This window comes from Pygocentrus nattereri, chromosome 18, assembly GCF_015220715.1.
Source record: "Pygocentrus nattereri isolate fPygNat1 chromosome 18, fPygNat1.pri, whole genome shotgun sequence".
Taxonomy (NCBI): domain Eukaryota; kingdom Metazoa; phylum Chordata; class Actinopteri; order Characiformes; family Serrasalmidae; genus Pygocentrus; species Pygocentrus nattereri.
Genome location: NC_051228.1, coordinates 33,936,415 through 33,960,553, shown reverse-complemented (window position 1 = coordinate 33,960,553; position 24,139 = coordinate 33,936,415). Strand labels below are relative to the sequence as shown.

Below are 24,139 nucleotides of genomic sequence, written 5' to 3'. Positions count from 1 at the left end.
GCCTTGGCTCCAGAGAGCGCGGTGTACCAGTCAGACGCTCTGTGAAAGTTGTAGTAGGTGATGGTGTCGATCACGTGGGCTGATCTCGTTCAGCGGAACTGCGAGATAAAGCCGAGCAGCTGCGGCAGTGGAGGCGCCATGGCGGCTCAAAGCAGGCGGGGCGGCTGGGGCCCCGATCGTCCTTCGCCGTTGGTTTGAGCCAACATGGCGGCGCGTGGCAGCGACCGCGCAGCATCCACCACACCAACCTCTGGGAGGATCCAGTGAGGAGAGGAAACAGGCCCGCCATTTTCCTACGAGCCTCCAGTCCTTTTAAAACCCAGCGAGGGGGAGGCGAGGCCGGAGAGGAGAGCCAGAGCGACGGAGGAGAGAAGGAAAAGGGGGAAGTTAGAGAGAGAGAGAGAGAGAGAGAGAGAGGGGGAGAGAGAGAGAGAGAGAGAGAGAGAGAGCGCGCGCGCACGAGCCAGGAGAGGACTGTGTTGAACAGCAGAGCGACCGTTGGGTACGTAGCTTAACGTCAAACTGCCTAACATTACAAGCACCTCTTCTCAGCCTCGCTCGACTTGTGTGGAGTCCAAACTTCATTCAGAGTGCCTGAAGCTGCACGGCTGACAGCTTTTCTCCGCGCTCAGCCCTCTTAATTTTTCCTTCACTCTTCTTTTTCTCTCAGTAGTCAGGTGGTGGAGCCGTGGACACCGGCGTTAACATTGGATATAACCGAAAACAGTTGACGTTCCGCGCTTTTGTTCACGTTACCAAGCGGAGAAGATGTCTGGGCAAAGCATAACGGACAGGATAACCGCAGCGCAGCACAGTGTGACCGGCTCTGCGGTGTCCAAGACGGTGTGCAAGGCGACCACTCATGAGATTATGGGGCCAAAAAAGAAACACTTGGATTGTAAGTATATGAGCGCCGAGCACGACACGTAAACGTAGCGAACAGCACGGAGCTCCAGTTGGCTCCTCGTCCGCCAGCGGCTCGTTCGAATTTTCCGCTCCACCTTAAATGGTGCAGCAGCTACGTTCTGGAGCCTGTGCGGTGGACAGAGTGGTGTTGCAGCATTTAAGGTGGAACGGACAAGCCGTGAAGGAAGCCAACTTCAGTCTCGTGCTGGCGGTGGTTCGTGTAGTTATGTGTTTGAGGGGGAGTCGTCTCCTCCGTGACTGTGGGTCTCGGAGCCGAGGCCTAAAGATTTCTCTTTCATTTTTATTCATTTTTTACTGGCTATATTCAGCATATTTGCTAAAAGTGCTTTCATTCACAGTCGAATGCGCTTTTGGGGCTGCTGTCATTCACTTCGCGATAACGGCGGCACGTAAACAACACGATTAGCTAGCGGGATTACTTTAGCTAGCCTTCCACCCACTTAATGATTCAGCCGCTTCACAAATAATTAACCACGCTGAAACTAGAGTCCATCTGCTGCCTAATTAGGACGACTGTGGATAGATGGTGTTCTGTAAGATCTGTGGGTTCACTTGGTTTAGAAATCTGCTTGATTTGGAGCTGATGTCGCGGACCATTGGGAGCCCCGAGCTATCAGAAATGATGGCACAGATGACCCGATGAACTGCTCCACTGATACAATCTGTTGCTGTCTTAACTTGTAGATGCATGTGGGAAAGCTTAGTGGGAAACCCTTTGGAAAGCTGATTCCATCACTGACCAGTGCTGGTCAGAATTCTACAGTTAAAGGCTGGAAATGGCACAGGACCGCTTTCTCTTTTCTGCTGATATTGGCTCGACACCAGTATGCCTCGTCTAGTAAAGACACATCTAACTCATTTGGTTACTTATCCGTTCTTATTCAAAGTTCAGTGCAGCGAGGCGATATAGGCCTCTGACTTAAGTGATCAAATGGCCATGATGACTTAACAGGTCTAGTCGAAGTTCAGTGCAGTAAAGCTTTAGTCTGCATTGATTTCACTTACATTTCTGAATGTATAATGAGAAAGGCCTGCATTATGTCTAGGGTCATAGATTGTCGGAACCCTTTTAGTGCTTGTAGTAGTCTGAGAGTGCCAGATAACTTGTCAATGGATTGTTGGTTAAATGTTAAAACTAATTTGGTGTGACATGAACTGAATTGATTTGTTTTGCTATCAAAATCCTACAGGTTTTTGAGTTGACCGCTGTCTCTTGCAGGTGTCTCTTCTGCCCGCTTCCTGCACAGAAATTCCCTTGCACGCAGGATCTGTATCAGCTGGCGTGGGAGAAAATTTAGGGGTCACGTTAGAGCAGTGCCTGAACTAAACGTGCGTTATTTCTTGGCTGATCTTGCTCTTGTGTGCTTGACAGAGTCCTTTTGGACTCAGCTTTCTTGAGCAGTCAGTGAATCGCTGAATAAGAGCCACCAAAGATAGTTTTAGGATGTAATTTGCACTCCGTGCTCCTGTGGCTCATGTATGTGTTTGTGAACTGATTTCTGTGGCGTCTTTCTTACTTGTTGTTCACATATGCCTGTGGGTTACCAACGTTCAGATTTTTGTGTGCGTGTGCAGCGCCAGCATCAGTGTTTAAGCGAAACCAAAAGGCTTTACCACATCAAGAGCCCCTTGCCACACATCGCTTATTTTGCTCTTGCTTCAGAGGCTCTTGTCCCATAACACTGATTTCTTGCGAGAGATTATTTTTAGCGCTTGCTTTATTATAAGTCACGGCATGTCGGGTGATTAGAATGGGTTCGAGGGACGTGAGTTGTCCTTAGCTGATAGACTAAGTGCACAGCATGCCTTTCTCTTCACAACTCCTCAGTTCTGGCTACCATAAGGGGTCTGGGCCTCACAGTACTGGATATAAGTTATCACAGTACACTCTGTAGAGTATTAATTGAGTCTGTTTAATTGTTGGATGTGTCTGAAACGTAAGAGTTATTATGAACTTGGAGTATTCGGGGGCAGGAAGGGACCAAGTCATGTCCAAATCAAATGTTTGTATAAAACGCTGAGGTTCCTCTGTTTGGCTGTTGTTTGAAGAGCGTGTAGATGTATCCTTTTCTGCCTTAGATATCCCATAATCCTTTCCGTGCTGATGCGGTTTGGGGGGAAAAAATGGCAGAAAACACCAGCACTGACATAGTGGAGGAGAGAGACTTCATTATGTACGAATACAATACTTTTTATTTTGGTTATTAAAAATTCAGCCTGCAGGCTTTCGTAAAATACATTTTTCCGGGTAAAATCATTTGTACTTAGTTTTTGATGGTATTTTTGAAACAGACAAAAAAAGTTTTAATGTTTTAAACCTCAGGGAAAAAAATAGCGTATTGTAAAAAGTATCATAATTCAGTATTTTTGTCATATCGCCCACCCTTACACAGCAAAACCATGTTGTCCATTCCAACTTGTTTGCAAACCTCAGAAAAGTGCAGTATGATGTATATCGTGCATTATTAAAATCTCAGGTATCATGATGTCTTATTTCTTCAACTCCAACATCCCTGAAAATTCTGGCCATTGACTTAAAGTTCTGAAGCTCGAGACTGGTCAGATTACAAGCTGGGCGCTTGACCACTCAAAGTGTCTACAGTGTGGTGTAGTGTGAGCGAGAGCTCTGGGGGAAGGTGACGAGGACTGTAGGTATTTCAGGACGGCAGTGTGCTCTGTGCCGGAGTTTCCTTTGGGACAGAAATAGCAGTCTGTCTCACCCCCTCCCCCTGTTTGATTTGTACATTAGATATGGCTCCAGCTCTGTCTCCCTCTCCTGCTCCCTCCCCTGGCCCTTTGATTTGGGTTGGGTTTCCGGGGTAGAGAGAACATTCCTCTTGAGCTACCCGTATCCCCTAAATGACCAGCCTGCTGAAAAATGCCCACCAATTGTTTCGTTGTTTTCTACTAGTACAAAAACTTTGGCGTAAGTAGCTGTTCATGTTATGATCCCAGTTGCCATCAGTGTACGGTGTCGCTCACTAAACTTTTTAGTTATTCCTGTGAATGTACTTTATTTTTATTTTTTTTCCTCCTTTGTCAATTTGCCTTGAAATTCTTTTAATATTCACTTTATAAACTCTATTGCACTCACTATCTGCCTTCATGGATGTGCAGTCAATGACCACATTGAGTCAGCTAACCCAGCCAACCCAGCCTGGGACTTTGGACCACATCAGATGATTTCCTTAAAGATGATGTCACTCCACAGGTTGTCTAGCATGCTGTCTGTGTTCAGGTGCCGAGACATTGTCTTGATAGATTTCTGCTTAAGGAAATTTGCTTCAGAGCATGTGATACTGTCCGAAAAAAATGAAGTTCATCTCGGTCAATTTTCTGTGCTATACTTCATTGTCTGTGCATGATAGTCATGTAATTGCTGTTTATAGGTGGTTTCAAATCCATCCTGGTGGGGTGGGAGAAGTGTCAGACCTGCTGTTAGTCAGGTATCAAAGGAATGCTTTGGCCAGAAAATCTTTTTTTTTTTTTTTTTTTTTCCCCCCCACCCTACTTGTAGGCCTACAGGTGATCAGTAAAGACTTTGATGTCTGATGTTTACTATTTTAGTCAGTGTTTTCCCTGATTTATTATTTTATTTATTCCAGGCAGTAGACCCTTATAGGCAGCAATGGTTGTTCTGCATACATGGACGCTTAATCTGTTGATTTATCTTTTGGATTAATCGATTAGTTGTTTGTTCTATAAAATGTCGATCAGTGTTTTCCCAAACCCAAGATGATGTCCTCAAATGTCTTTCTTTCATTCATTCATTCCTTCATTCATTCATTTATTTAATCAATCCACACCCCACATATATTCATGTTGATGTCACAGAGGAGTAAAGAAATTAGAAAATATTAAAATAAATCTGCTCGTCTCTGCCACACATTGCTCCATCATGCTTCTATAATATATACCAAAGATCGGTTTTACACACCGATTTTGGATCTGTATGTAATGTCTGTCACATCAGAGCTGGGCACTTCAGTTTATTTATGGTAGGAGAAATGCTGTTACTGTTGCACTGGTGCAGGGAGGCTAGCGTAGCTAACCATAGTAGAAGCTTAAATCCCAGGGTAGGCCTTGCCAGATGAATAATTGATTTACAGTGAAAGTGGGCAGTTATAGTGTATTAGCTGTTGGTAGTTGGTAGCTGCCAACTCAGGAGAGGAACTCAAATAAACATTCACCACCGCCCTCTAAAAGTGCTACAGCAGCAGCCAGTTCGCTGTTTTGGTAAGACATCTGAATGGTTTTCTTTTATTTACATGCGTTTGTCTCAACCTCACAGATGAAACCGCACTCAGTTCACATTGTTTGTTGCAACGTAAACGTATTATCGCGAAGGCTACCAACTGTGCCAAATAACTGCAGTCAGCTTAAATATTTGCGGACAGCTCAAATAATTGCAGTTCTTCAGCTCTGGTCTTGGAGGGCTGGTGTCTGCAACAGTTTGCTGATTTCTCAGCTCATACACACCTGCCCACCTGATTCAACTCATGTAATTGTCACTTCAGCGGCTGTATTTGAGGAAGGTAGTTACGAAACTGTGCTGACCCTTCAGGACCAGGTTTGAACAGTCCTGTTATACCCACTCGTTAGCTTTGAACAAACTGGATAACTTGTTAGCCTCAAAGCTCCAGTGCGGAGATTAGGAAGGAAACTTAGGACAGCCTTTGTGTATTGTGTAATCAGCTGTTCTGAGCACAAGAGGGCAGTTTTATTTTTGATTTTGTTTTTGGATTATTGGCATTGCTTTAAGTCTAAAGTAGTCTACTGATTCAGCTCAGATACCAGCGCGAAGGGCTGGGGACTGTTTTATGATCATTATTATTTGCAGTATGCAGTAGAAAATGGTGTAAGGTTAAAGATCTCAGACAGTGGATTGTGACAATGGACACATGCCGTGTGACTTAATATTGTCCTAGCTTTTCTCCAACACTCCAGATTTTCCAATGTGAAGTGCTCTGACCCCTGTGGTCACGGTTCTGTAGTAGGGGAGCGTGAAAATTACCTCCTGATGTTTACGAGACATGTCTGTTTCCTGGAATGTCAGTAGTTTTGTCAGGTGGGCTCACAAGAACAGTGATGTGACATGAAAGGGTCTCTCGCTGAACAGCGATGCGGGATCTTGGGAGAGATCTCGTGCTGTCACGTAGGAGGTATCCTTCATTCTGACAAAAGAAAAAAGAGCTCTATATCCCTGGCCTGAGGAAGAGAATTATGTTGTTGGCAGTGCATGGTGCTATAGCTGCCTGTCTGCAGTGCCTCCGAGTCATTAGTGTATCTCTCCTGGCCTTAAAAGAAGCTACACAAGGGATCAGATTGCTAAGTGTTGCTCCATTCCGGTGCTTTAGGTGCTAGTGAGCTGCTCCCTCCCGTAGTGCTGTGTAAGCATGTTCTATAGGATCACTGTGGCTTATTCTGGCCTCTCATTCGTATGACTCAGTTCTGCTGCATGATGGATACTTCCTAGAAAGGGTTGAGACTGTAACGCGCTAACGCACATCTAATAGAGGAAGTTTTGGGGCTGAGGAATGAGACCCCCTCCCAACTCATGCCTGGAGTCTTGCACAATCAAAATCATTATGCTCCTTGTTGGACGTCTCTGTACGCTGTAATTGCAGCTCATTCAGATACTTTTCCTGTTATTAAAAGGAGACCGCATGTTGTTTTAACCCTTTGTCTCTGCAGTGTGGTGCGTGGCGGATTTGAATAATCCAAACCTGAGGATAGGGAGTCTACAGTAAAACAGAAAATTATTAAGATGCTTTAGCTCCAGTATTGGGGAGGGATCTCTCTGGCATTGGGTGGAGTAGATGTCAGTAGTCATACATGCTTCCTTCTTTCTGTTTAAGTGGATACTCCTTTTTCAGCCTAATCTCTGCTGTGTCTGTAGCATACGGTCAATCACACATACTGTTATTTTTGGTATATGTGTCTATATTTAGGAAATCCCACTCTTGGAAAAACTCTTACAGTAGTTGCTGATGCTGTTGTCCATTGGTTTCTATGATAAACATGTTACGATTCAAAAGGGTTCTCTGTTGATTTGTAAATAATCAATGTTCTCCAGATGTGGCAGGTAGAGATTCATTTGTAAAACAGTGGATTGTTCCTCTTATGCTGAATATGGGTTTCAAGGGATTGGCATTACTTATTGCCCTGTGCCCCTGGCCACATTTCACCTTTTGGCCACTAGAAATGTAGAGCCTGTGCACTTTTTAAAATGTTCTTTCCTTTTCCCACTTTTAAAGGGCCCATTTCATGGAAATATCACTTATCCTCACTTGTTTAGCAAAGTTTTCCTAAGCCATTCACACCAATCTGTACAGTCTGTATATGGAAAATGATCCCATAAGCGGCCAAAAATATGAGAAGATATAATATGGGACCTTTTTTCAAACCACCTGAATTTTCACACATTCACAAATACCCACCATTAATGACCACTAACACAACTACTTTTCACCCTCCTGCCCAAGATCCAGAGCCTGTTTGACTCAGACCTAACTGGGTCCGATTTTGTTGTAAGTCACAAGCTGTAACTGCAGTGATGGTTAATGTGATGGCCATGTAGTTTATTTTCAAACAAAGACTGACTACTTTTTTGAAGCTTGTAAGTTACTTCTACATATGATTTTATATGCGATAAACGCATTTCTATAATTGTGGCCACAAATAGACCGAGGGGCCGGTGCAAAATTTTTTTATATCCATCAACTCCTGTTTGTAATGCAGTGGTTCTATGGCTACCTGTGCTGGCCTTTATCTGGGAGACTGCTGGCTGATTTTCTGGTCATAGATCAATCGTAATCATTGACCAAATTGCACAGGTAATGACATCCCTCCTGTCCCGGCGTTCTTTTACAACAGTACTCAGCCTTTACCTCAGGACATAGCCCTGTCACCAATTCCTGCTTTGCCCCACTGATAATGGTGATGATTGGAAGATTGTGAAATCTCAAATGAATCAATGCTAATGTATTTTGGCCTGAACCACAGGTGAATGCTGAGGAAATTGTAGGCTGAATGTGTGAGTTGGATACGCAAATGGAGCTAAATCTTATCTAGGGGTGGTAAAATGAAGCAGCTACCTTTGAACTCTGTGAGGCTGATTGGTTGTTGAGCGTTACAGATAGGCTTCTCTTGTTATTTCATTGTCTTTGTTTTAAGTTGAAGTTGCCCTAAAATATGTACATTTACAGCAAGGGGAGCAAATGTCCAGCACACGGCCTGTAGCTTTACACAGGGTGACGGGAAAACAGTATGATTTTTAGACCTTTGTACCTCGATAGCCATTGACAGCATGTGACCGTGCATCAAATGACAGTCTGTCAAAAAAGATTGCTGACCCTCTGCTTCACTCTGGGGAGAGAGAGGGAGAGAGAGGGAGAGAGAGGGAGAGAGAGGGAGAGAGAGGGAGAGAGAGGGAGAGAGAGGGAGAGAGAGGGAGAGAGAGGGAGAGAGAGGGCTCAACAGATGTGAAAAGCTTTTGTGATCAATATCTGGTCCAGATCGCTAGCCGGCCTGCTTTTCTTTCTCTTGGTGGTAAACGCACTCCGCTACTACAGCCGTACTCTACTGCTGTTTCTTTTTTTTCTGTCTTCCACCTGCCTAGTTATTCTGCTCGGGGGGGGAAATCTGGGTTGAGATGAATGTTCTGTCTCTTCATGACTCAGTTGTGGTGAGAAGCTTGTTTCCAGCTGTTTTGGCTTCCTCAGTACTGTTATTGATTTTGGTCTCCAGCTGATCTCTGCAGTACTTAAATCAATTGAATGAGGTAGTGTTGATCAAATAATACGCACTTTACACAAAAAAGCTTTAACCACCTGTAGCAAAGACTAGTCCCTATACTGCTTCCTACTTCTCCATACCCAGCACGTTATGGACACGCTGCATTGTGATTCTCTTGGTGGCTTTAGGCTCCAGTGGTGCCGTATTACACGGCACAGCTGTTAGTGCGGATCCTCTGCAGCCCCCCCAGGGTTTGAGCGATCCCTGCACAACAGCGCCAATCTCACCAACCCCAAAAACCTGCAGAGAAGGAAGGTTACGCTGTCCTACTTAACCGCTTCTGCTAGTGATAACGCAGAGAAATAGGCCATAAAGCTGAAGTTATTGGCTGGTTGAGAGTCACTCCACATGCTTTGTGTTATCTCGTTCCAGAGCTAGACGGAGTGAAAGAAAATAGACCTTGAACCGCAACAGATTGTAGCAGAGCATGAGTACTTTTTATAGGTTTGCATCCTAGAACATAGCACTAGTTTTCTGGAAACAGACTAAATTTAGTCTTAGGTCTTGGTCAAGTCTGTTTTAAACAGTGATGGTCTGACAGCAATTCAGATTTACACAATTTTCCACTTCCTATGCAGTCGGTGCCTTGGCACTTTCAGACTAATGTGACTGATAGAGATGTGTATGAGCACTTGAGTACTCTTAAAACCATTTGATTTGCCTGTGTTGTAATACAGAAATCACTATTTGGGTTTTTGTTGCGTTTCATAGGAAGAAAATGGACCAACCACATGCCAATTTTAGGCATAAATGCATTTCAACTACTAATTAATATTGATATTACACATTGTTCACTTATATATCATGTATAGTATAGTGTAGTTGGCGTAATATGCATTAGTAGAACTGTGTGTGTGTGTGTGTGTGTGTGTGTGTGTGTGTGTGTGTGTGTATATATATATATATATATATATATATATATATATATATATATATATATATATATATATATATATATATATATATATATATAAAAAAATTACAGTATAGGACTGCATGCTATAGTATAATTTTGTGTAGTGTTCATTTTATATAAAACGTGAAGCTGCTACACTGCCTGGTTGATGACCTCTACTACTGGCTATTGCTATATGGTCACTGTTTACCGACTGCAGTATTTCAGCCATGGTGCTCCATCCTGAACTATTCTACTGTCCTGAACCTGCACACATTAAGCCACAGGTGTGTCCACATACACATCAGGCAGTATTGCACCTTGCATATTTGTTCCTCTGTAAATATGCTGAATATCTCTCGTATCTTATTTATTTATTTATTTATTTATTTATTTATTTATTTATTTAACTCTCCTTTAGTCACACACTGACTGTGGTTTTACTTCTACAATGACAAAGGTATTTGTATTCACAACCCTTTGATACGCCTGTATTGTAATACCGAGATCACTATTTGGGTTTTTGTTGTGTTTCATGGGAAGAAAACAGACCAACAACTTGGTAAAACGCCAATTCTTTTGTTTTTAAGGTTTTTTTGGAACTTCATGCTTTAAAGTTTTGCGAGTATTTGTGAGTAGGTTTGTTGCACTTTGCTACTCTGAAATGTGTCTTAAAGTGAGCTGTTCTTAGTGATAACAATCATCTCAAATAGTCAACTGACATTTTTTTTTTTTTTCTTTGTTAAAGGAATAATTCACCCAGCTAGTGAAATGAATAAGCAGCCTGCCTCAAATATCCATCCTAAAGCATTTGTTATTCAAAATTGACTTACTCCTTCAGGTTACATGCTTAGTTTTTTCCCTCCTCTAGTCTTTTAACCAAGCACTATCCTTTAGAGACTACTGCAGCCCTGCCAAAAAGATGAGTAGGAGTGTTTACAACAAGATTGATGATTGTAGACAAAATGGGGAAAAATGGCCCTCAAGCAGTCTTGGATTCATTTATGTGGTATCTGACAATGCATGACATGCTCTTATCTATAAAAGCAGATAAATTGTGCTGTATTGCATAAAAACATTAACACTCATCTTGGAGCCTGAATTTTGTTCATGCTGTCTATTGCTGCAAGACTAATGTGAAGAATAGGAATTACAGGCTGGGAATTCTAGACACTTTTAAAATATATGGAGCTCAGGATTCCTGGAGTTGGCCTGCTGAGCTGTGATATGCATTCTGCACTTCTGTTTAGCATGCATGTTTTATAGGTTATGAAAAGTAGCGACTAAACTGCGCCTGCAGTTGCACTTTTACTTAGTACTACAGTCCCAGCGCTCTAAACTGTGTGTCCAGCATGAACCCAGTGAGCCTCATAAGACGAAGAAAAACAGCACTTCCTGCATTCTTTTAGGTTGTCAGCTATTCGTAATGTAAACACCCAACAGGAAGTTATTACATGAATCAAAAAAATGTCGGGAGCTGATTAAACAGGAGATGGGAGTGATGGCAGGACATGGTGCCATCAAGACCACTCTTAATCAGGAAAAATGCCACTGCCGGACTTTGAAAGATACAGTCTATTGCATACAGTGAGGAAATGGCAAGGAAACGTGCAGTTTGCTTACACGGCTCATGCAGAGTTGTACATTATGGTGTGTATTAGAAGTTACTGACTTCTCAGACTTTGACTGTTTGCAGTTCCAATATGCATGATTATGAAGCTGAAGTCATGAAGATATTCGCCAGCTTCTTGTTTGAATTTTCCTGCTTCAGGTGTTGGTACTGCTGGACTGTTCAAGGTGGAACAGATAAGTTAACTAGCTAGATACTTGGATCTTTGCATACTGGTAGCAATTATTTTATTTTATTTTATTTTTTTTATGTGGTTTTGTTTTTGGAAAAAAAATAAGACCATAATGCATTGAAACGACATTGAATTAAGGTAGTGATTGTCATTTTTAACAGAGAAAATGCTCAAGTTTATTGATTTCCTTGGCGGCTTGCCCCCCCCCCCCCCCCCCCCCCCCCCCCTCAGTTTGTAGTGTGCCTCTGACAAATCTCTGTTTGGGGGGCTGTGCAGTCCTAACACTTCTGAAAGCGCAAAACTAAGGGTTATGTAGTTGGGGCAAGGGGTGAAATGAGGGCCTTTGGTTTGTCAAAACAACAAAATTTGCGTATTACAGCCTTTTGCAATGTCAGTATTGCACAGGCCCAAATTACAGTAGTGCTTAACAAACTATATACTGTGTGGCCCTATTTGGCATATGGTCTATTGTGTGTTGATTTGCTGCAAGTGTCCAAAACGGCAGCAAATGCACACCAAAGACTCCAGACAGTAGAGTCTGGAATGGACATTGAGTTTGTGTGTGTGTGTGTGTGTGTGTGTGTGTGTGTGTGTGTGTGTGTGTGTGTGCGTGTGTGTGTTGTGATGTTTGTTGTACAGATCAGTCTCTGTCTCAGCATTGGTCATTGCTCTGAGGCACAAAGCATTAGCAAGATTTAATGTTTTAAATGTGTTGTTGACTTCAGTAAGCCAGCGTTTCTAGTGAATTTAATTGCTGTTATGAATGTGCTTGTGCTTGCAGATAAAGTCAGCTAGTTTTGGATGATCTCTCATCTCAGGAATTAAAGTTATCGTACAAAGAAATCGGTGACAATATTTTTGGTCCAATAGACTGCATTTGCCAGCGCAGTAATGATATATCTCTGACAGGCTTACTTGGTTTTATGAAAGTAATCATAATTACCCCTAATAAGGCTCTGCTTAGCTCAAGTGAGCTCCAAGTTCATGGGCCAGCCCACTGGTTCCTCCTTGTCTATTAAACCCCAGAGTTGCAGAGTGATTATTCGGTGCGCACTGATCTGATCAGGCTTATTTCTACTTAATTCTTTTCACCTGTTACTGTCATTTAACAAATTGTTAGTGATGAGGTGGTGAAGTAGTGATGGCATTGCTGAGTGTCTCTTTGCAGTCTTTCGCTCTCTCCATTCTTTAGGTTTCTAGAACCTTCCAAATCCATCCTACATTCCAACTCAAATACGCATTCTTCCTCTGGCCAGTGAGCTGCAGGTTTTTCCTTGGCATGTACAGTGCTGTGCAAGTTCTCTATTTATTTAATTTCCAGTCAAAACGGCTATTAAGCAGAGGTTATTCATTTTTCAGTGTGGAGGGGGCAGAATTTTATATTTAACTGAATTACACAGAAACCTCAACAACTGGATAGAACATCGGATTTGTTTTCAGTAGTACAGCATGTCCACTCTTTGCCTTCATTACTCCATTCTTTTCAGTAATATTTCATATTTTTATCCCATACCTTGCTTTTGAGTGTTGCCTTGCCACTTGGAACTCAGTTACAATGGGCAGTGATTGAAATCTTCCCTGTGACCCTCAAATAAAAAGAGCATTACTTTATTAACAGGCTACTAGCGATGCGCTGACAGTCTGCAGTGATGGCGGAGGAGGGTTAAGTTCAGCTCCTCACTGCTGGGCTTCGGTTACTTTTAGGGACAATTGTTTATCACCCACCCCTAATTCTTAAGTGACATGAAGCTGAAGTCAGCTACCTGCCAGCTGTTGGCATTTTACCAGTCCACCTTAAATGGTGCAGCACTTCTGATCCCATGGGTGGCAGAATGTAACTGCTGCACTGTTTAAGGTGGAACGGGAAATTTAGCTGGCTGGCTACCGAGACACCAGCATACTGTTTGTGATGAAGTTAAGGACCATAATACATTGAAACAATATTAAACTAAGATAAAGCAATAATTATCGTAATGTGTTTTTAACAGAGAAAATAATCAAGTTTGTGGGGTTCTTTGCTTGCTTGTGCAGCCATCTTGACCATTTTCCCCCATCACTGTTTGGACTGTGTCTCTAAAAACCCTCTGTTTGGAGGACCATGCAGCCCTGACACTTCACCTTAAGCTTAGTCTTAGAAGGTGGTTAGATTTTGTTGGTCTGGACTCTGGGGACTTTGTTCTGAGAAGACCAGCAGCTTCTTTGAGTTTCACATTTTTTATCTATATTTCTAAGTAACTTCTAGAGTCGACTTCTCAGTGTCGAGGGATGGACAAACACCTGTTGATTCCTTTCAGATCTGAAGCAAGAGTGGAGTTTGATTTTGTCCTGTCTTTTAAAGATGAAAGCTTTAAGTACTGTTTATCTGATGGGGATGGTTTTAATATTTTAATTATTCCATTTTTGATTTTATCCTTCCTTATGTCTAATGCAATGGCAATATCTTCAACCTAATCTCTGTGTGCACATTGGGTGATATGACTGTTTGTTTATTAAGTAAATGAAAAGTGGTCTCTACCCTTTGCATGGTACTGTAATTTCAAGAAATAATAATGAATAAATATTTACAAATCTTGGCAGATATACCATATTGAAGTACTCAGTTTTAGTATAGTTTTTTTTTATTAGTTATATAATATAGTAAATTCATAGCTCCTAGATTAGTTTCTTTTCATTGTATCGCCTACACTGAGACTCGGGGTTGAGCTCTTGTTCCAGAGAGTAATACCTGGACTGGAAGGATGATTTATTTTTATTTATTTATTTATTTTTTTGAGTGGTTTTAGTCCAGACTGTAAAATGGCCCACATGACTCGCCTCTTGCTGTCGACCTATTTAGACACCGCTGCCTGAGTTTAGCCGGAGCAGAGAGCGTGTGTGACGTGCTCTTCCTCCTCAGAGCAGCTGTCCCTCTTCACCCTCCATGAGCTTGCAAGGCTCAGGGGAGGCAGGGGAGTGCTCTCCTTCTAATGCTTTCCTCTTCCCTGCCCTCGTTAACAAGCCTTCTGCCCAGAGTGGAGGAGGAAGGAGGATGTGCAGAAGTCTGTCTGTCTGTCTTTCTCCCCACCCTCTCGTTCTGTCCGTCCAGAGTTCTGCATTGATGTCTCATTTTGGACTGCAGTGGAGTGTCTGTTTGGCTGTGCTGAGGTTTTTTTTTGGCAGCAGAACTAGTTTCTGATTTGATTGTCACTCCAGCCATACCTGCACCTACCTTTCGTGGTGGTGGAGTTAGTTCAGGTGAATCATCGCCAGCCTAGTCTGGCAACATTGAGCAAATCATAAAGATTAGAGTTTTCCACTTAACCCAGATGTAGTCGATGAGCCAAGACGTTTTTGGTGTCCAGAGTTTGTTTCTTTAGTTTAGAGGAACTCGAGCCATGAGGCTAATGTTGCCAACAAACACTAGAAGTCAATAGTCGCGTAAATCTTTTGTCAGTACAGTCACAAAACCCCTCTCAACCTGCTCTAAACACACACAGATTTTCAAAAAGGTCATGCAGATTTGTTGGCCTGGTTTAGGACACGGTCACTTACTTGGAACCACAAAAACGACTAGAACTTCATTTTATGTAAATGCATGCTCAGTATTTTTTAAAACGGATGTTCTGCCAACTTCTGGCTCTGCATCATGTGCAGGCATCTCAGCCTGGTGTGTGGACGCTACAGACCACATTCGCAGTTTGTCGTTTTTGAACAACTGTTCATCTTGATTATTTAAACTGAAGATATCTTTAAAAAGGAAACTGCAGAAGTCGTTAGTGCAGCCTAGCCTCCATATGCGTGCCTGCATGATGGGCGTGCATGTGAAGGGGAGTCAAAGTTTGGCATGACACCAGAAGCCATATTACAGAACATTTATTTGTGTGTGTGTGTGTGTGTGTGTTGAATCTTATCTTGAACTGTCAGATCTTTACACATTTATTACAGAATCAAATCTCATCTTAATTTAGGACTCTTATCTTACAGCATCTTATCTCAAAGTAGGAAATCTTAACTGACTCAATCAGTGTCAAATGTCAAAGCACCGTTTTCAGTGTACATAAATATAGCGGCGTTATGTTAGTTATAGTGAACTCTGCTTCCTGTAGCTGCACAAAATGATAGTTAAACAGAAGTTAAGACGCTACTGTGGTTTATCTTAATCCGGACAGAATTTAGGAAATTTATGATGTTTGTGTAAAACCTATTATTATTATTATTATAATACTTACTGATGTTTTCTTATCTGGAGTTAATGGAAACATGAATTAAAGAGCTGTTGTTCTATTATAGCTTCTGTCCTAAATTTAGTCCTAACTGAAGTTGTCATGGTCACCTAAGCAGATAAGTGACTATTGACTTCTAGTTGTTAGTAACATTTAACCTTGTAGGTCCATCGCATTGCATGGAGCAGTGGGCAGCCCTATCCGCAATTGGGGGTTAGGTGCCTTGCTCAGGGGCACCTCGGTCATGTACTGTCGGCTCAGGGGATGGAACCGGTGCAAGGCTGGTTCCCTAACCTCTAGCCCACGACTGCCCCAATGTCTTGGCTGATTGACTCATTACTGTAGATAATATAAATATTGTAGCACTAAGGGTGGAGCCACCCAGAAAGTTTTTAGGCTTTAGCTTCAGTGGACACTACGCAGCTTTGAAAACCTGCAGTTTGCTTATATTTACACTGAGATTCATTGCTGTGAATTTGCTCTATGTGAGCAGTTGTCACTGGCTTTTTTTTTCTTTTTTAATTTTATATGATCAAAGGCTTTCTATCGGAGCATGCATACTTATCTTGACAATAGTTGCAGTCTGAATAAGTTCCCTACTTCTCCAGACAGCTACCTAACTTGCTGTCAACTATATTTGGAAATTAATTCAACTGAAAGCTCCAGAACCATCAGAAACATATTTGGACTGTGTCTGGTGCTAAAACCAGTATCAGAGTTCATTAAAGTTGGCAGTGAATCTGTTCTCTGATTTGATTGTCACGCTTGTACTGTTATGTGACCGTGTCCGTTTGGAGTGTCTGGAGTCACTGTCTTTCTCTAAATGCCTAGATCTGATATTCCTATTATCAGGTTTTCTTTTTTCTGTTTGTTTTTTAGGGATTTGTGTTGATTCAGTTTCCTGTCATGAGCTGTAGGAAACGCGAGGCATCCGCTTGCTGAGTCAGTTTTCTGCTTTAATAGCAAGGCCTGCAAGAACATGGCCAAATATGTGCCATTCTGCTTCTTTTAAAGGTGTTTTTGGCAGATACTCTGTCCTGCTTCTGTTCTGGAAGCTGTTTGACTGAGAGCAAATCTGTGATACCAGAAAGGTAGCTATAGAGAAATTATACTGCATTCTGACCTCTAAAACAGCTTACCAGTTTAAAGAATGGCTAACTGAAATATCACGTGCAGTTTTCCTCCTGTTTATCAGCAAAGTAGCTAAAAGACGAATGTCTTTCATGCAATACCTATTTTTTTATTTTATTTATTTAAGTTATATTAGTATTGTATTGTTAAATGCAACTGAGCTTGACGTTTAGTTATTTGGATGGTCCACTGTAGATGCTTTATAAATGCTCAGTCTGTCTTTAAGTAACTTTCAACTAAAAACAAGTGTGAAAGATTTTATTAAATCTATCCAGGTTTGTGCAAGTGCTGCTGCTCTCGCTGTGTCCCTCACTCTCTCTCTCGCGCGTTTTAAATGGATTAATAAAAATGCTTAATATTTTTGCCCCAGATATACATGGTGAGTGTCCATACACTTGGGTGCAGCAGCAAAGGATAACCAGTGTGTGGGGAAACATGGCAAAAATGCCTTTTCAGGTTGACTACATTTGAGGTCAGGGGAACATTGTGTTAAGGTCAGTTAATTTTTTCAGCCAGATCTGCAGGAACTGCCCTTTTATGCTCTCTACAGAATCAGAGGCTGTAAAAGTCACTCTCCAGTACATCTGCTGTCATCCCTGAGGAAACAACAGTAGCATGGTGGTCCTAACTACAATGAAATTAGAATTGCATCAAATATGTGTGTAATATATTGTATATGGTCCATCTTGTATAGCCACTTACCGTACTGGTAGCAAGACTGACTGACTAACTTGGTTGAAATGTCCTCTGTCTCCAAAGTGTCAGCTTGGCGATGCTATTCAAGTTCCACAGGTGCATGCACATTGATGAAACGCCAGCCATCATAGAGATAAAGGAGAGTCTAAGCCTCAGTCCCAGTGACCTCAGCCCATCCCAGTCTGCATCACTGTCCTGCCACCAAGTTCAAGGGTTGTTTAAAGAGTGTAAATCATAATGAAGGTTTACAGTAGAAATTGCCTGTCAGCTGTTTAGAGCTACGGTGCCAAAATATGAGCCAGAGCAGCGTATATCTGAAGATAGTCGTGGTGCACAATGGAAGCCTGACTTCACATCAGACCAGTTACTTTGTGTGTTTATTTTTCGTTTAAAATCACCACTACAGATTTGAGCTACCCTGTCAGATGAATCTCATGAGTTCAAGTCTCTGTAATATTAATCAGATCGCCATTGTGCAATGCCAGCACTCTGTTTGGCAAGTGATTGAATATAAATGTTACATTAAGCCTTTCTTTCCCCTGCAGTCATTTCCAGTCATGTGCATCGCTGTCAGTGCTACATGAGAGCCACGTTATGTCTTAAGAGACGTGTATATGTGCTAACATGGAAAATCTGAGCCGCTGTTTTGAAAGGAGTTGTATCAAGTTCCAAATAGGAAAACATGTTAAATACATTTTTGTTTCCTTCTGTTCTTAAAATACGTTTATCTCCTCCTGCGAACAGACCAACCAGCTGGCTCAGATGTCACTACAAGGCCATTCCAGAAAACCAGTTCTGTCTATAATCTGTTAGATTAGCCTCTTATTTATTTATTTTTTTTTCCTCCATCCATTCTACCTGGCATAGGCAAAGGCCTTACTTGACTTTGACCCTCTCCAGTCAGTTCACTATGTGGTCAGCGATGAAAAGTGAACAGACGAGTTGAGGAATAAACCATTCCAAACACAGCAAAATAAGATAGACTGGGGGCATTTCAGGTTGTAATTAGCTGTTTTTTGTGGAATCTACCGTGAATGATCTAAACTAGGCTTCTGGCTGCTTCCAGTCAGACTAAAGTGGAAGGCAGGGGCAGGGGGCTTATTCTATGCATGTTCCCACAGTCAAATAACTTGAGCTTTTCAAAGGTACTTTTAAATTCTAGGAGTTGGGATTTTTCTGGGGTGTTGTTTGAAGGCTGGCGTGGCTGGGATTGACAAAGTTCAGTTATCTCTGTGTGTGTGTGTGTGTGTGTGTGTGTGTGTGTGTATTTTATTTTATTTTATTTTTTTTATGATGTATCACATCAAAACTTAAACACATTAGAAACATTAAACCTGGCCTGTGAAATCAGTAAGTTATTTCAAGAATTGGACAGTATGTATCGTGATATTAAGTTAAAGCAGACACCATCCGCCATTAAAACGGTGCTGCAAAAATACTTAATGTCAGTTAGATGCTGAGATATATATATATATATATATATATATATATATATATATATATATATATATATATATATATATATATATATATATATATATATATATATATTTTTTTTTATTATTATTATTATTATTATATATAATTAAAAAAAAATTTTTTTTTTTAAGAAATAAATCTGCCGAATAGTGATATGACTTCACAGTGCAGCCCTACTTCACTACACCCAAAAATTGGGGATTGAACATTGACCTGTGTAAATTTGGATCACACGTTTAAAAAAAAAAAAAAAAAAAAAAAAAAAGTATGTTTAAATCCATTGAAGTCAGTATTATTATTTCAAAAAATTGTTTTTGACAAGTACATGAAGTGCAGCACAAGTGATCTCCTGCTGTTCGAGTGACTGAGAGAAAAGGCTTCTCCTCTAATGCACATTACTGTGCCTGGGTTGGACTGACTGAGGGTTCCAGACTGAACTTTTCATTACAGATCATTGATTGCCTCAAAAGGTCGTACACAAGCTCCTGCTTTTACTGCCGTGCCGTCTCTTGCTCTCGCTCTCACTTTTTCTGTCTGTCTTTCTGTTTGCTGCCTTACACGCTTTCTTTCAGAAGTTATTTCTTTCTCTTTCATTCTTGTTCTCTTGCATTCTGTGTGTGAGACTGTAGTGGAGTGGTAGGAACAACGGGATTTAAATCAAAAAGATCATGTGTCTCCACTCAGGCAGGGAGGAGCTGGTCATGTGACTTGAAAGATTTGTCATGGGCAGCAGTCACATGATTAGCAGCTCTGGCAGGCTCTGTTTCAGAGTGTACTTGGGTGGGCTGTCAGTCAGTTGCAGAGAGGGTTTCATATGATTTTATTTATTTTGAACCTTTTCATTGCCGTAACCATTGATGCAGATTATCTGGTAGAATGGATCAGTTTGGGGTCTGAACATGGTTTTTCTTTTTGTTTCTTTGTCTGACAAATGTGGAGTAGGTGGTTTTACATGTGATCCAGGTTCTGACCAATCCAGCAACAATGGCTGTGTTTACATGCAAAGATTGTGCCAATCTGATTGAACACATTAAAACTGAGGTGTTTATATGCACATTCTGTTCAACAGTCTGACAAATTTTTTTGTTTACATGCACACTACAAGAAATCCAACATGCTTGCGTGGAGGACCCCTTGGAGTAAATGTTACCATGACGGTGAGCATCACATGAGGTCCAGCCCACGTGAGATGAGTTTTCAGTTGGTGCGCTTGTTCTGAATTGCTTTAAATATGTCAGACTCAGAAAAACGTACTTCATGTACTTCTAAAGGAAAAGGCGAGAGGAAGACGTAGTGTTCTGATACCCATAAGCTGGACGTCCGTCCCACCACCGTCTTTTAAAGATCAAAGCGTAAACTTCGTATCCTCTGCAGACCAGTTTCCGCTTCGCCATGTTGACCATTATAAACATTCGCTATGGCACGACGCACAAGCGCAACCCGTACTTAAACTTTCCGATAGGGAATGTAATCAGATACAGGCGTTTACGCGGCTATTATTCTTCTATTTAACGGATTATTTAGAGGTTTACCCACCTCGTTCAGTTGGATATAAATTGTATTCCGAATGGCCTCAATCGGACTAGTTTTTTCCGACTGAGATGTTTACATGCATGTATTCTGTTCCGTTTGAGTGGTTAGTTGGATTATTAATGGATTATTAGGCTGCGTGTAAACGTGGCTCATGTGAGCAGGATATTTTAACAGGCTGCAGAAGTTCTGATTGGTTGTACCTGACGTGTAGTACTTATTTTGACCAAACCAATAAAACTTTTTGGGGGAAATGAGCCACAGTCTTTCATACGTGGTTGTATTGCAGATGCTCTTGCACTTTAAAACCTCTTGAATTGACAACAAGTAAACAAGTTAAAGTTCTGATTGAGGTGATTGAAAACCGTTGGGTCTCATTATAGGCCAGGCTACCGGGTTGAAAACCCCTGTTGTAAATAATTTGAGCTGCCAGCTCTCCTCTTTTTTTTTTTTTTTTTTTAAACGCAAACATTATTTTATTTTACCCTAATACATGTTACCATTTTGCACATAACAGGTTTTGCTATGGAGCTGAAGAAAAAGCAGTCTGTTTCTCATGTGTGCTAACAAACCAGTAGCATTTGCTGCTGTATCTGATGAATTGGCAAGACATACTTTCTGTAACATGAGGGAAATCATTTAGAGGTCTCTGTTCCCAGGATTGCAGTCTGAGATGACATAAATATGTACATATTTGCTGAATATGTTTCTGGATACCATTTTAAAACTGAATTTCCTTCCTTGGTGTTAACATAGCCGGTGGATTGATTGACGTCTCCCCCTCCAGCAGTGGATGTGTTCTAACTTTATTTTAGTTTCTCTTGACCCTGTGCTTTGATGTATAGTAAATTCTGTTGGTGCTTGTATTCTCTCCCCTCCCTTCATGCAGGAGAGTTCTGTTGGCTCTCAAAGGCTTTTTGTTGTCATGTGGCTGGTGCTTTGTGCAGGTTTAAATAGAGAATGCAGCCCATGAAGGAAAAGGTGCTGCATGGACCACCCATACACTCCCATCTCAAACACAAACATACTGCGTTCCCACTTCAAAGGGATCTGAACAAACCATCACCACTAGGCCTTCATAGCGGCACTGTAATTAGTGTTTTTCTGCTTTTGGTTTTTACTCTCGGCCGGTTTGTATAAGATCCCCAAAATAGTTGCTGTTTGGTGGGAAAATGCTTTTTGGATTTACTTTCAGTGATTCAAAGCCTCGAACAGCAATCTGTAGTGTCCGTATCTTGTTTAGCATGGGCAAAAATACATTACAGTACATGAAGACATTTCACGCTAAAGACATCTTCTTGATGCACGATACAGATCAAAACATTACGTTAAAGTTGACTCAGTACTCCATTAAAGTAGTACTGCTACTTTTAAAAATGTCAAAACCTTATAGGCACAATGTAGGGGTTGGTAATATGGCAAAATACAATATCATAGTACTTAAACATTTTTACAATGTCACTATTTTATTTTTCTAAGGTTTAGCTTAAAAACAAAGCCACTCATATAAACGTTATTAATGTTCAACATTCCTGACCCAATTCTTTCCCCTGCTCAAACCCTGAGAATAATGCCAGACAAAGCTGTATGTAAGCTATTAGCAGTGAAGTACTTAAATGTTTCACATTTCAAAACCCTAACATTTGACTTGCTGGGCTTTAAGTCACAAACTACTACTTTTGTTTTGCAGGACTGCTGATACTACTTCTCTTTGCTAGCTGACTCTTTAGCATGTGTAAGTCTACAAGGCTAACAAAAAGCTAAAAGGAAGGCATTTCGCTGTGGTTCAACACCGATAGCCAGACAATTACGCATATTACACTATGTATGTTACTTTCAGACTTCTTAAACATTTTGCCTTAAGTTTACGTGGCTATCCAAGCCTACCTCGCTGAGGCCAACTTGCTGAGGACGAGTGGATTGCATTTGAGTAATCCGCTCATAACTGTTGCCTCCTCACCTTCTGCCTTGAGTGGACTTGAGTGTTTAATATGGGTGTGACGCATTAAATAAAATAAACAAATACATAGTTGAATGGGGCTCAAAACTTTGTATTAGTTAAGTCTGAGTCAAGAAAAAGACCAGGAGTGAGTTAAGTGACCCTTTTTAGTCCCACAACACGGAAATTTCACCTTGGCATTTAACACATCCGTGCAGTGAAACACCACATACACACTAGTGAATGCACACCGGAGCTGTGGGCAGCCCTGTCCACAGCATCGGGGGAGCAGTTGGGGGTTAGGTGCTTTGCTCAAGGGCGCTTCAGTCACATACTGTTGGCTCAGGGGACCGAACTGGTGACCTTCTGGTCACAGGGCTGGTTCCCTAACCTCCAGCCTTGTTTGATTTGTTTACAGATCAGTCACCACTTAAAGTTAACTGAATATAAACCAGTCATGGAGAGGACCACCAGCAGCAAAAGAGAACTTTTTATGTAAAGAAAGAACTGTTCTGTTTAAAAAGAACCTTTTCATTCTGCTGAGGTTGTTCAGTAAAGATAAAAGAAAATGTTTTGTGTCCAGTTACTGCAGGTGGAGGCATCGCACTTGGCTACCCTGAGACAGAGACAAGACCCAAGTCAGTGATATCAGGACTGCGAGACATGACTGAGACTGTTAATTTAGGCTCTTCGGATTAAGTACTACAACCCTAGTGATAATGATATCCTATTGTTCTGCTCACTCCTACCACATGTGGCCTATTAAACATCTAACTTTCTGATCAGAGCAGTAGTTACACCTGTAAAATGTTGCCTTGATAGCAGAAGTAAACTGTTCTTACTTCAGCCCTCTTATTTTGAAATGCTTTATGCAGAACTTATGAATGAGATCATTAACTGATTTGAAGTATGTCATGATGATGCAGTTGCACATGCGCGCGCGCTCTCTCTCTCTCTCTCTCTCTCTCTCTCTCTCTCTCTCTCTCTCGCTCTCTCGCTCTCGCGCTCTCTCTCTCTCTCTCTCTCTCTCTCTCTCTCTCTCTCTCTCTCTCTCTCTCTCTCTCTCTCTCTCTCTCTCTCCCCTCCCTCCCCTCCCTCCCTCCCCTCCCTCCCTCCCTCCTGCTCCAGATGGCTATGGAGCTGAGCCAAATAGGCTCTCTGTCGTTCTCTTTCTCTCTCATAGACTCACACAGAGCATCTCTGCCTGAATGCTTTATACTCTGATTGAAGAAGATTTGGGTCCTGAGCACCTGTGGAAGACATACTATAAAGATCACTCTAAAATCATTCATAAGGGCCCATTTTCAAAATTTTTTTGTTTCTGTTACTATAATGACATTTTAGATTAGTTGCCCTATACATAATTGTGATATTATTATTATTATTATTATTATTATTATTTATTTATTTTTTTTTTTTTTTTAATTGTGAATTTTTTTTCTTTTCATTGTTTACAGCTGTAAATCACATGCATAAAGTAGCCAAATCTTGCTTCCGAGCTATTTATGTGTAGTCGTTTCTAAATTAAGACAGAACTGGCTCAAGCTTAAGTCATTCACTTTTCTTGACATGCATTTGCCTCAACACAGCAAATTCTGCTTATTGCAATGTAAACCTATGATGACGTGAAGGCTAACAACTGTGGAATACAATGATGATTAATTTGAATGATTACGATTTGGTGATTTTATGTAATAGACTGGCCTAGTCCAGTAATGACATTGTGGTTTTACCATTTTTC

The 24,139-nt window shown here is 41.3% G+C and overlaps 1 protein-coding gene across 22 annotated transcripts in view; it reads left to right on the top strand.

The window, feature by feature from the left end:
- Positions 1-238: 238 nt before the first annotated feature.
- Positions 239-24,139, top strand: part of picalma (phosphatidylinositol binding clathrin assembly protein a) — a 67,210-nt gene continuing 43,309 nt past the window's right edge. For 6 of the 22 annotated variants that reach the window (XM_017691347.2, XM_017691357.2, XM_017691341.2 and 3 more), the window contains exons 1-2: positions 240-502; positions 671-898. In XM_017691347.2, the coding sequence (XP_017546836.1) occupies positions 769-898 (130 nt within the window). In that variant the 5' untranslated portion in view covers positions 240-502; positions 671-768. Of the gene's footprint in view, positions 503-670; positions 899-24,139 lie in introns of all 22 variants that reach the window. The other 16 variants (XM_017691350.2, XM_017691356.2, XM_037547585.1 and 13 more) reach the window with 6 other exon arrangements.